At 46.6% G+C, this 12,586-nt stretch overlaps 1 protein-coding gene and 1 non-coding gene across 2 annotated transcripts in view; both read left to right on the top strand.

Moving 5' to 3' along the window:
• Positions 1-12,586, top strand: part of CYFIP1 (cytoplasmic FMR1 interacting protein 1) — a 108,636-nt gene that overhangs the window by 72,423 nt on the left and 23,627 nt on the right. The window contains exons 19-22 of the mRNA NM_001205515.2: positions 2,013-2,089; positions 2,199-2,307; positions 3,682-3,801; positions 6,967-7,166. Of these exons, the coding sequence (NP_001192444.1) occupies positions 2,013-2,089; positions 2,199-2,307; positions 3,682-3,801; positions 6,967-7,166 (506 nt within the window). The remainder of the gene's footprint in view (positions 1-2,012; positions 2,090-2,198; positions 2,308-3,681; positions 3,802-6,966; positions 7,167-12,586) is intronic.
• MIR12062 (microRNA mir-12062) lies at positions 7,612-7,667 on the top strand. The gene has a single exon (NR_162438.1). It is a non-coding gene; the product is annotated as a microRNA mir-12062 (primary transcript).

The raw sequence follows: 12,586 nt of genomic DNA, 5'->3' as shown, positions 1-12,586 counted from the left end.
TTCCATCACCTCTACTAGTTTGTAGTAATGCTTCCTAAAGCCCACTTGACGTCACGCTTCAGGATGTCTGGCTCTAGATGTGTGATCACACCTGTTTGTAAGGCCTCCTCAGACAACCATTTTGCCTTAATGCATTTCTATTTCTTGGGAATAGTTTTGGTCACCACCTCCTGTACAGTGTTACGAACCTCCGTCCATAGCTCTTCAGGCACTCTCTCTGTCAGCTCTAATCTCTTTAATCTATTTGTCACTGCTACTGTATAATCATAAGGGATTTGTTTTAGGTCATGCCAGAATGGCCTTATTCCCTGTATCCTCACGAAAACCACAGGAAACACTTCCTCAGGGAGATGCTCTGGATTCCTTGGTGAGGCAGGGTAGGCTGGGGAGAGAGACCCATGGGTCCTTGGGGCAGCTCCACTCTGAGCACAGTGTGTCTTCATCACGGTTTGGGGATATGAGCTAATCCCATTTGCAAGTGAGAATACAGTCTTGAGGGTGAAGTCCCTGACTAATCTTGGCAGCCCAGGAGAGGCCATGAGCAGATGCCCTTGGGACATACAGCTTGGAGGCAGGGGTATACCCCCTCAGTTCAGTTCAGTTCAATTTAGTCGCTCAGTCGTGTCCTACTCTTTGTGACCCCATGGACTGCAGCACGCCAGGCCTCCCTGTCCATCACCAACTCCCGGAGTCCATCCAAACCCATGTCCATTGAGTCAGTGATGCATCCAACCATCTCATCCTCTGTCGTCCCCTTCTCCTCCTGCCCTCAATCTTTCCCAGCATTAGGGTCTTTTTAAATGAGTCAGCTCTTCACATCAGGTGGCCAAAATATTGGAGTTTCAGCTTCAACATCAATCCTTCCAATGAACACCCAGGACTGATCTCCTTTAGGATGGACTGGTTGGATCTCCTTGCAGTCCAAGGGACTCTCAAGAGTCTTCTCCAACACCACAGTTCAAAAGCATCAATTCTTCGGCACTCAGCTTTCTTTATAGTCCAGCTCTCACATCCATACATAACTACTGGAAAAACCATAGCCTTGACTATACCCCCTGGAGGAGCCCAAATGCAGTGCACATTAGCCCCCTGGGAGTACATGATAAAGAGAGACTTTTTAATATTTCTTTACATTTAGGAGAATTGAAGTATTTTTCTCCATCATTAAGAAAGGTTCTGACATAATTTTCAGTGGTAGTGTGGTGGTTACTCCTGGTCACACTGAAATGGATTTAATCTTCTATCATTGGATGGTAAAGTTGTATCCTTTCTCATGAGAACCTCTTTTAGTTGCCTTAACAAAGAGTTGAGATTTTGTGGAAGGGTTGAGGTTCTGTGGTTTTAGGCTTTTTTTTTATCCCTAGGACTTAACTTATTTTATAACTGGAAGTTTGTACCTTTTGACAACCTTCACCCATTTATCCTATGCTTCACCTCTTCAACTACCAATCTGTTCATTGAATTTATGAGTTTGTTTTTATTCTTTTAAGATTCCACATATAAGTGAGATCATGCAGTATTTGTCTTTGTCTGACTTACTTCACTTAGCCTAGCACCCTCAAGGTCCATCTATGTTGTTGAAAATTGGCAGGGTTTTCTTATCTTTTATGGCAGAGCAGTATTCCACTGTGTGTGTGCGTGTGTACACACCACAACTTCCTTACCCATTCATCCGTCAGTGAACACTTAGGTTGTTTCTGTGTCTTGGCTATTGTGACTAGTGCTGCAGTGAACTTCAGGGTATAGATCTTGAATTAGTGTTTCCATTTCCTTTAGATTAATACTTAGAAGTTGAATTGCTCAATCAAAAAAATTTTTAAGTTTTTTTAAAAAATTTCATCTTAATTCAGAAAAGCAAAATTTGGGGCGAGAGTGCAACTTGTGGGATCTTAATTCCCCTGCCGGGGATGGAACCTGTGCCTTCAGCAGTGAAAGCGTAGAGTCCTAACCACTGGACTGCCAGGGGAGTCCCTAGGGAAGCAGAATTCAATGCATGCTTTTTTTTTCTTCAGGTGAATCTCTGTTTTGACCAATTTGTTTATAAGCTGGCAGACCAGATATTTGCATATTATAAGGTTATGGCAGGAAGGTAAGTATGTGGTTTGCAATTTGGGTACAAAATCTTGGGCAATTTGATCTGACATTTCCATTAAAATTCATAGTGCATGAGAAATTGTCCTCTCTTCCCTCCATGCTAGTTTGCTTCTTGATAAACGGTTACGATCAGAATGCAAGAATCAGGGCGCAACCATCCATCTCCCGCCATCCAACCGCTATGAGACACTGCTGAAGCAGAGGCACGTGCAGGTGAGCCAGGCCACTCCTGGGTGCAGTGAGACACGGAGCCGGCCATGGAAACGTGGGGTTTTTCTTAGAGCTTCTCAGATTTTAATGGACGTCAGTATGTGTTGGCTGTGGGAACATCCCTGTCAATAGCTGGGATTTTAAAGATAAACAGTTTCTCCTGGGGAACCTGACACACTGGGGATGCTGCCCAGCGCAGCTCCCGGGGGCTTGGCCCAAGCGCGGGTCCTCTCCAGGAGCCCAAAAACCAGAACTTGAGTGAAAGAAGATTCGGCACTTGTTACAGTGGTGTGCTCAGTAGCTTCAGTCATGTCCGACTCTTTGCTACCCCATGGACGGTAGCTTGCCAGGCTCTTCTGTCCATAGGGTTTTTCAGGCAGAAATACTGGAGTGGGTTGCCATGCCTCCTCCAGGGGATCTTTACCGCTGTGGCTCAGATTCTGTGGTAAAGAATCTGCTTGTAATTCAGGAGGCCTGGGTTCAGTCCCTGGATTGGGAAGATACTCTGGAGAAGGGAATGGCCTAACCACTCCAGTATTCTTGCCTGGAAAATTCCATGGACAGTGGAACCTAGTACATGAAGTCTCAAAGAGTCGGACACAACTGATTAAGACTTTCAGAGTGGTGGGGAGGAGCTTTTTCTTGGCCAGCATGAAGAGTAAGAATACAGTGCTTGTTTTGTTTCTTTAAAAATAACATATGTATATATAATCAAAAGGAAAATACAGAAAGTTGTAGGGAAAGTTTCATGTCATTCTATCTACAGATAGTGTTAGTCACTCAGTCATGTCTGACTCTTAGCGGCCCCATGAACTGTATAGCCCTGCAGACTCCTCTGTCCATGGAATTCTCCAGGCAAGAATACTGGCGTGAGTTGCCATTCCCTTCTCCAATCCACAGATAACCACCATTCATATTTTGGGGCATTTTCACCAGGGTTTTGTCTGTATCTTTATGGTATTGAAACGATACTGAGGTATACCCTTGTTGTTACTACTCTGCAGTAGAGATGGAGGGGTTTTCTCCTGTCCATCCCTGTGACACAGTGGAGGAAAGGCACACACAAGCCACTCTGCTGGGAGGTGGCCCTGAGCCCATCACAAGGGGTGCACTAAGTGACAGGCCCAGGCTCTCCAGGAGGCTTGGCATCTCTGCTGTGATACAAGTGCAAATTCGCTGCAATGAATGCTATAAAAAGTACTTTACAGCTTTGACTTGCAGAATTTCAGCTCTAGGAAAATAGGATATTTGATTGTACCGCCTTCTAAATTTTGTATGTTATTTGCCTTATCCTTTGGAATAGCTTTCTGGGAGTAGATACATATTCTCTTGCTTGTTTGTTTTTTGTTGCTCACACTTTCTACCCTCTGTGCCCAGCTTCTGGGCAGGTCCATCGACCTCAATCGTCTGATTACCCAGCGCGTCTCCGCTGCCATGTACAAGTCCCTGGAACTGGCAATTGGGCGATTTGAGAGTGAAGACCTGACGTCGATAGTTGTAAGTGCACCCTCCTTTCAGGTGCAGCACACGCGGGGGAGGACTGGTTGCAAGGATTGGAGCTGCTACTGCTTTCATCATTATTGATGAATTGACCTGATTGTAGCTGAAGTTTTTGCACAGAACTCCAAAAGTGTGCACTCACTGAGCTGGGCCTGCCTAGGCATTTGCTCTCAGTGTTCGCAATTCCAAATCAACTTCAGAGAACATATAGTTACATCTCACTATTGCATAAGATATGGTAAAAGAGTAAAAGGTGAAAAGTTTAAATTAAAAAGAAATGAAGACAGACAGAAAGGATTTGAGAGAAAATCATGTAGAAGATGAGATAATGAAGATTCAACATAATGTGTCATAGAGCCCCTGAAGACAAAAACCAAACAATGAGATGGAACAAACATTAAAAATGCTATTTCAAGAAAACTTTGATGAAATAAAAAACACAGTATAAATGCTTATTAGAAGCAAATACCACATACCAGGGAAAACTTGACCAAGGACCATTGTAGTGAACATTGTAGTATTGGACTTTTGAAGAAAAGGAAAAGTCCTGTGGCTATCTGAGCAGAGTGATTAGGGAAAGAAAAATCCAGTTGTCCTCAGACCTGAGCTGGCAGAAAAGGAGGTGCAACATAAGGATCTTTTTGCCAAATCTGTCTTCCAGGAATAATGGCTGCAGGCACATGCTACTGAACTTGTGATAACTCCAGGAAAACTCTTTGTCCTTAGAATCAGTAGTGGGTGGGGCTTGTCCCCTGGGCTCACCTCTGAGCATTTGTCCTTAGAATCAGTAGTGGGTGGGGCTTGTCCCCTGGGCTCACCTCTGAGCAGAGCATCTCCACAGGAGTGAGCATGCTTCCCCATCCTTCCTCAGGATCCAGGCTGTCTTGGGACGCGAAGCCTAAAGTGGCCTTCCCTTCAGCCTGCTTGGACTTGGCCATAGTGTTTTCATGCCCTTGGTCTTTCGTGCCCTAGTGGAGTCTTTGACCAGTATAAACAGAATGCAAGTCACAGAGACCATTTCAAATTTACTTGTAGTCACATTAGAAAAGGAGAAAGAAATAGGGGGAATTAATTTTAATAATCTATTTTTATTTTATTTAACCCAATATATCCAAAAGTCGACATTTTAACATATAATCGTTAAAGAATGTTATTGGTGTGGATGTTTTATATTCTTTGTTTTCACATTTGGTTTCTGAAATCTGTACGTATCTCACACACACGGCACAGCTCGGTTCAGGCCAGCCGTGTTCATTGCCGTATGTGGTCAGTGGCTGCCGCAGTGGATGGAACGGACCCGGGCAGGTCTATGAGGGGGCCGTGTGAGAGCCTGGAAGGCCGCCTCTGCGCGTGCTGCCAGTGTTGCCACACAGCTTTGGATTTCCTAAGGTGTTTCAGGGAAGCTGGCTGAAACTGACACCCGAGCACACACAGTCTGTCATCAGTGCGGTGGACACGTCTCCGTGTTCTCTGCCCCGTGAAGGGTTTGGAGGATAGCGTCGGCCAGTAGGGGGTCACTACCGTGGAGAATGGACAGTGGCTGTGGGGGGACGACCGTGGAAAGGAGGGGCATTTTAAGAACACTGGAGAGGGCGTGATGAATTTAGGTGTGAGAAGTAAGCTCGCATCACCTGTCAGACCCCTGCCGAGGTCCAGCCTCGGCTGATCCAGGGTATTGGAAGGGGAGACGGCTTTGGCGAGTTCACTGGATACAATAGCTTATAGCTTTATTTAAATATTAATTAGAGATATAAAGAGTAACAGAATAAGGATAGCTCAGTAGGAAAATTCAGCAGAGAAAAGAGGCTGAGTAGCTTGGTTTACGCGGAAAATCAATGTAACCTGTGATATCAGGTTAGCTCTGACCACGGAGGCCGCAGGCGCCCTCTCGAATAGCGGAAGGTGCCCCACCTTAGACACTTTCTTGAGTGGGTCTTAGAAGCCCCGGCAAATAAATGGTCGCAGAGGACCTCCACACTCCAGATGGAAACTTCAGCCGGAATGTGAAAAGAAAGAATGACATGGGGAGACCAAGCTTTGGTGAGCAAGGCCCGCAGCTTTATTTTCAACAGGGGCTTTTATACCCTAAGTTGCACATAGAGGATAATACGGGATGTGAAATCATACAAAGTCAGCAGTCTTTGATCCTTATTGAACCAGGGTTTCTTTTCTGCAAACTTATCTTATACATGGTTTAGGTGATTTACATCATCTTCTAGCCAGAAGGCCTGTTAACATTTTATGACTCTTGACAAAGGTTTGTCAACTGTAAGACTTATTTTCTCTAAGAGTAATTATTTTAAGGTTTGGCGCCATCCTCCGAAGGTGTTAGATAAAGTTGCATTCCTATAGGGCAGAGGTGCAGTGGGTTTACAACAAAGGAAAGAATTTATTACCTTAAGGGTCTAAAGTTGCTAACACCAAGGCCACTACTTATTTTGTCTGCATACCAAGTATATTAATTAATACACATTCAAGGATACAATACAGGGGATGTGGAAACTTGGCAGCAAGCATTGGCTCATCAGTGAAATCCTTTACTAGTTTTATTCTGACAGTTTCTAACTCTCTGAGAGGCTCTAAGCTATTTGAATATCTTTTAAGCTTCCCGTGCCTCTCGAGGCTGGGATACTGTAAACAATCATATGCATAGCTGTAGGAATCCGAGTAAACTTGTCAGGTGAGTTAGAGAGCTATCTAAGGGGTTTGGATTTAAACACTCCTAATGCCCAGGAACTTATTAACTGGAGCTGTAAGTTAACTCTTTATCAGAGAGAGCGAGATGGTGGTGGGGGACAGCCCCCACTAAAGTCAGAGGTGAGAGCACAAAGCAGTAAAGTAGGCAGACTCTGGTTTTTTGGGGGTAGATGCTCGAGAATTTCCAGGGGGACTCCTGAGGCTCGATCCTGCCTTTGCATATGTTGAGCCTCCTTCCTCATGACCTTTGCCACGGGTGGAGGTCCTCACGCCGGGTCCCCACAGACCCCCACCACGTGGGTCTTTGCCTCGTACGCTGACCCCACCTCGGTGCAGCGCCTTCCTGTCTGTGTCCTGTCCGCCCCATCCGCCTCCAGCCCCCACCACGGCCCTGCCCGTGTGGAGGGTGGAGGCCACCATGCCACACCTGACTCTTCTCATGTGCCTGACTTTATGGTCCCGTAGGAGCTGGATGGTCTCTTAGAAATCAACCGCATGACACACAAGCTGCTGAGCAAGTACCTCACTCTGGACAGCTTTGATGCCATGTTCCGGGAGGCCAACCACAATGTGTCTGCACCCTACGGGAGAATCACCCTCCATGTCTTCTGGGAGCTCAACTATGACTTCCTGCCCAACTACTGCTACAATGGCTCCACCAACCGGTAAGCATGTCGCCTCACAGACAGCTCTGGGTGCCCCTGTCATTGGGCATCAAGAAAGGATGGTCTCTGGGCCCATCTTTCCCCGTGTCCAGGATATGCAGGCCCTCGTGATCTCCTCTAAACAGTGCAGCCCAGGGCCAGCCCTTGGTTCTGTGGTCATGGCTTCCATGTGCAGAACACATGCAGGTCAGGGTTCCTATCGAGGGCACTCCCGTGGGGCCCAGGGTCAAATCTGTGGTGCAGTTGCTGGATCTACACCACCTCCATGCTTTTACGTCTGTTGATGTTGGGATGTGCTGGCTGACTCGACACTTTGCATGCTTCCATTCTGGGGTGCTGGAGCACATGAGGGTCCAGTTAGCCTCCCTCCACCCATCTACCATTTCACTACTGTGTTGAATGCACAGAGTGGCCTGCTGGGTAGCGGCGTGGCTGCTGGCTGCAGTGTCACGTGGTCCAGCCTCAGGGTACATCCGCATCCTGGGATGGTCCTGTGTCACTTCCAGCTCTGTGCAGAGCTTCATTTCTGCTGTGTCAGCACATGCCAGGGACTCATGGGAACGTGTGTGTTTGTGAAAGAGAAAACGTGGTGGGTGTGAGAAATAGGAGTGCGGGCGAATGAGGGTGTGTGTGAGAGACTATGTGTGTTTGAGCGTGATGACCACTTTTTTAAAGCAAATGTCTTTTGCTTTTACTTTGCTTCCCTACTGCATCTGAACATCCCATCCCATTAAGTGTAAGCTTAATCACTACTGACTTTTCATCCTAGATTTTTGTGTCTTAATCCGGGGTGCTGAGGTTCAACTCCAAGGGCAGAAGGGAGGCCCTCCTTTGGCGTGACCATACCTGCTGTTGCCATTGTCTGTTTGGGACACCAGGTTTGGTTTCCTTGTGGGAATACAGGCCTGTTGCTGGTACATGGAGGTGTGCCCTTAGGGCCATCTTCTCAACCCCATGTAGCAGCAGGGGGCATGTGGCCATGGCCACGAGAGCCACTGGTGAAGGAGCCCTGGTTGGCCGCTTCGGGTCAGGGGCCCTGTGCCCAACTGGGTGCAATCCACTGAAACCAAACTTAAGTTTTTTTGGGGGTTTGAATTAACTAGAAAAACATTTTTATTACACAAGTAATGCATCATAGTTGTGGAAAAGCTGGAAGTCATGTGTGTGTTTGTGTGTGTGTATGTGTGTATGGGATATAATGGGGAAAATAATTAAATCCCTAGAGATTTCCCTTGTAAAATGTCTGTCTTTTAGAGTTTTTGCCATACAGGCAAATATACATGTGTAGTTTTTATTTTGCAAAAATGGAGGCATACTGTTAAATTCACATTCTTTTTTTCACGTCATATGTCACAATGAGGGGTATTCTATGCTCATGAGGGTGCGTACATGCTTATTGTGCATTTGAAAATCGAATTCATGGCAATTTACAAGATTTTCTTTGCTTTGGTTGGTCCGTTTGGAACTTTGGGAGTTAGTTTCTGTTGTGTCTGTTAACAGGCTTCCCTTGGGGCTCAGCTGGTAAAGAATCTGCCTGCCCCTGGAGAAGGGACTGACTCCCCACTCCAGCATTCTTGGGCTTCCCTTGGGGCTCAGCTGGTAAAGAATCTGCCTGCCCCTGGAGAAGGGACGGGCTCCCCACTCCAGTGTTCTTGGGCTTCCCTCGGGGCTCAGCTGGTAAAGAATCTGCCTGCAATGTGGGAGACCTGGGTTTGATCCCTAGGTTGGGAACATCCCCTGGAGAAGGGAACGGCTCCCTACTCCAGTATTCTGGCCTAGAAAATTCCATGGACTATATAGTCCATAGAGTCACAAAGAGTTCACTTTCATTATATCCCTAAAATTATTTTGCCTAGTGCTTAGAACTGGCATCTCCCAAAGTGAAATGCATCAGAACCCTGTTACAGACAAACTGAGAAAACATGTTACAGTGGTGGCAGGGGCGAGAGGGTTAGAATCAGGCAACATAAGGAGTTGTAATTTTTTTCTTTATTTTAGATTGCATTTTTGATCATCTAGCATTTTGTAGCCCTTTAAAGAATTCCCAAAGATCTTGCAAAAGGAACAATTGAAAATGTTCCCTGGACCCCCTTTGTGCCCCCTGCACTGCATGTGTACAGCACTGGCCTGTTCTGGACAGCCCAGCGGGTTGAGGGCTCAGAAACAACAGAAGCTGTGTGAAAGGGCGTTGGGGGGGGCGGTGGGAGCTGGGTGAGTGGGTCAAGTGAAACTTACCTGATGGTGGAAATTCATGTAAACCCTGCTTTTGAGTCACTGTGTTTTCTGAAAACCCTCCAGGCATGATGAGCTGTGAGTGTGAAGTTAGGAAAAGAGATCTACGCTGAGGCCTTGCTTGCCCAGCTGGGCTCACGTGGGTACCCTTGCCTGATGGAGGCTGATTCTGGGGAACAAGCCACCAGCCAGGCCACATGTCCTGGTAGCAGCAGGAGTCTTGTTATCAGAGACAAGGTTGCCAGGACTCAGGTCAGGAAGTGGTGCCAGTGGCCTTAGCAGGAGTGGGGCCAGCTCCAGGCTGTCGAGCTGTGGGTGTGGAGGACGCTGCAGCACAGGGCGTATGAACTGACTTGAGGCCCCTCTGCCCTCAGTCCCCTTAGCCCGTTCCATGTGAGAGCTCATGCGGACAGCCTCAAGTGGAGGCTGCCTTCACTTGGCGGTATGTGTTCCTGCCTCCCAGGAGGTGCTGATACGCGGCTCTGCCCCAGGCTCTTGAAGCCTGTGCTGCCTTCAACAGGCTTGGTGATCGCAAGGAAATACAGTTTCACATGCATAGGAGCTGCAGTCTGGCAGGGGCCAGCATAAAGTGACCTCAGCCTTCTTGGGCCGAGAAACCCGTGTGCAGTTCAGAGATACCATCTTCACCAGAGCAGCTCTGGTGGCCTTCACCTTTCTTAGCATAGGCAAAGCCAATTACTTCTGTATTTTTAACAGTCTTCTAGTAGATCCCCTAGAGCTTCATTATCTGGAAAAGACAGTGAAAAATAGGATTTTATATCTCCACCTTGCATGTGGAAACCTGAGAAGACAGACAAAACTATGCCATCCAGTATCTTAATTCTATACTGAGGGTTTTCTGAGAGCTGCTTGCAGGAAATCCACACTCCATTTGTTTCTTGTCATACCTACTTATTTTGCTGCTTATTTCTGCTTAATAATTTATGCCTGGTGACTCTGGGAGGTCACATGGGGTGACATGTGACTTAAATTTAACCTGTACAGCTACTGATTTTGACAGTATGATAGCCCTCAAAGTAAGCCAGCTGTTGGGAAGTGTGCCTCTTTGGCAGCAAGACTGCTGAGGAGGGAGCGTCCAGAGTGCAGTGAACCACAGGGTGTCCCATCACTGGCTGTTGTAACATCCATCCCCTCGTTAGGGTGCTGCTTATGCTAACTTACTTCAGTTTTGTCTGACGCTGTGACCCCATGGACTGTAGCCTGCCAAATTACCCAAATAATTATCCCTGTGGTGTTTGAACAGTGGTGATTTTCCAACCTTGTCATTCCATCTATAGTTATTCTTTGGCATTCTGCTGTACGTGTTAGCAGTTTTTATGGGGATTTTAATACAGGGTTATAATCTGTTACTGTCATGACTTGGTTTTCGTTTTCGTGGCTCACGTCTGTCTTGGCTCGTGGGAGCCCCTTCTGCCCCATTTCTCTGTCTTCTTGGCTGTCCCATTATTCTTAAGCCTCCCATTGTGTGTAACACAAGAAGTCCCAGGTTCATCTTAGAATTATCCTTCTTTATTCTTGTAATCTGTGAGTCAGTGATTCCTTTTCATGGAGGGTATTTTAAAATTAAGCCAAGTCTGAGTGTTAGGTGCACTCACTGCTGCTGGGGTGTCCCTGGTCTCACCTCCTCTCAGTGGTCAGAGCTGGGAAGGACTTGCTCCTGTGCTGTACCAGATTCCTGGGGCTGCCAGAACCAGTTATCACAAACTGGGGGGTTAAAACAGCAGAAAGTTATTCTCTCACAGTTCTGGATGCAAAACGTCCAAAACCAAGGTGTCGGCAGGGCTGTGCTCCCTCTGAGGCCGGTTGGGGCCCTCTCTTGGTTTCTCCTGCCTCTGGTGTAGCAAGCCGCCCTTGGCCTGCAGCTGCACGGCTCGTCTCCATCTTTGTTGGCCTGTGGCATTTTCCTCACGTGTCTCTCCCCTCTTCTGTGAGGAAATGAATCATGTTACATTGAATTAAGGGCTCACTCTGCTCTAGCATGACTTCATCTTAATTAATTACATCTGCAACAACCGTGTTTCTGAATAAGAGCACATTCTGAGGTGCTAGTAATTCAGACTTCAAGTTATCTTCTAGGGGACACAAACCCATAATGTGTATGAGTGTGTCTACTTGTATCCAGGCTTCCCAGGTGGTGCTAGTGGTTAAGGAACCTGCCTGCTAATGCAAGAGATAAAAGAGACACAGGTTCAGTCCTTTGGTTGGGAAGATCCCCTGGAGGAGAGCATGGCAACCCACTCCAGTATTCTATGCCTGGAGACTCCCATGGAGAGAGGAGCCTGGCAGGCTACAGTCCATAGGGTCACAAAGAGTCAGACATGACTGAAGAGACTTAGCATGCATGCATACTACTTATTCGGCTTTCCTTGTGGCTCAGCTGGTAAAGAATCTGCCTGCAATGCGGGAGACCTGGGTCCAATCCCTGGATTGGGAAGATCCCCTGGAGAAGGGAAAGGCTACCCACTCCTGTATTCTGGCCTGGAGAATTCCATGGACTGTATAGTCCATGGGGTCGCAAAGAGTCGGACATGACTGAGTGACTTTCAATTCACTCACATGTTACTTGTACCTAGCTCTCTCTATATTGAAACCATGAATTTTCATAGCTTTGTCTTCAATTCCAGGTCAATGACACAGGCTTCATTTCCATTTTTTAACTTCCTTCTATATTGAGAATTCTTATTTTGTCATTCTTAATGTATTTATTCATTTGCTTAATTCCGGGACATGAAGAAAGTAGTTTCAGAATTACTTAGCCTTCTGACTGTGAAGCACAAACCTATTAACTAGAATTCAGCGCTTGTTCCCATTTTTTTGTCTTTAGATTGAGAAATGTGTATAATCAAAATGTGGTGTTTAAAAGTTATTTGAGATAATGGAGTAACAGGGTTTGAATTTACTCTTTCACCTTAAACAAGTGAAAAACTGGACAGCATTTATGAAACAACTGTTTTCATCAGATGTTTCCTGGAGGGAAAGGAAATGAAGGATGGAGCTGTGTGGCTCCTTGGCTTCCTACCTGAAAGCACTTTGGAGGTCTTGCTTGGTGGAGGAGACAAAGAAGCTGAGATGGCTGGATGTGCACGGCAGAGTATGGGAAAGGAGAGCAATATCAGAGGAAGAGCTCCTGACACCAGCTTAGGAGCCCTTTGTGTCTGTTGGTCACT

The sequence above is a fragment of the Bos taurus genome, chromosome 2 (genome assembly GCF_002263795.3).
Source record: "Bos taurus isolate L1 Dominette 01449 registration number 42190680 breed Hereford chromosome 2, ARS-UCD2.0, whole genome shotgun sequence".
Classification (NCBI taxonomy): Eukaryota; Metazoa; Chordata; class Mammalia; order Artiodactyla; family Bovidae; genus Bos; species Bos taurus.
The sequence above is the reverse complement of the archived record's forward strand: the minus strand, read 5'-3'. Positions and strand labels throughout refer to the sequence as shown.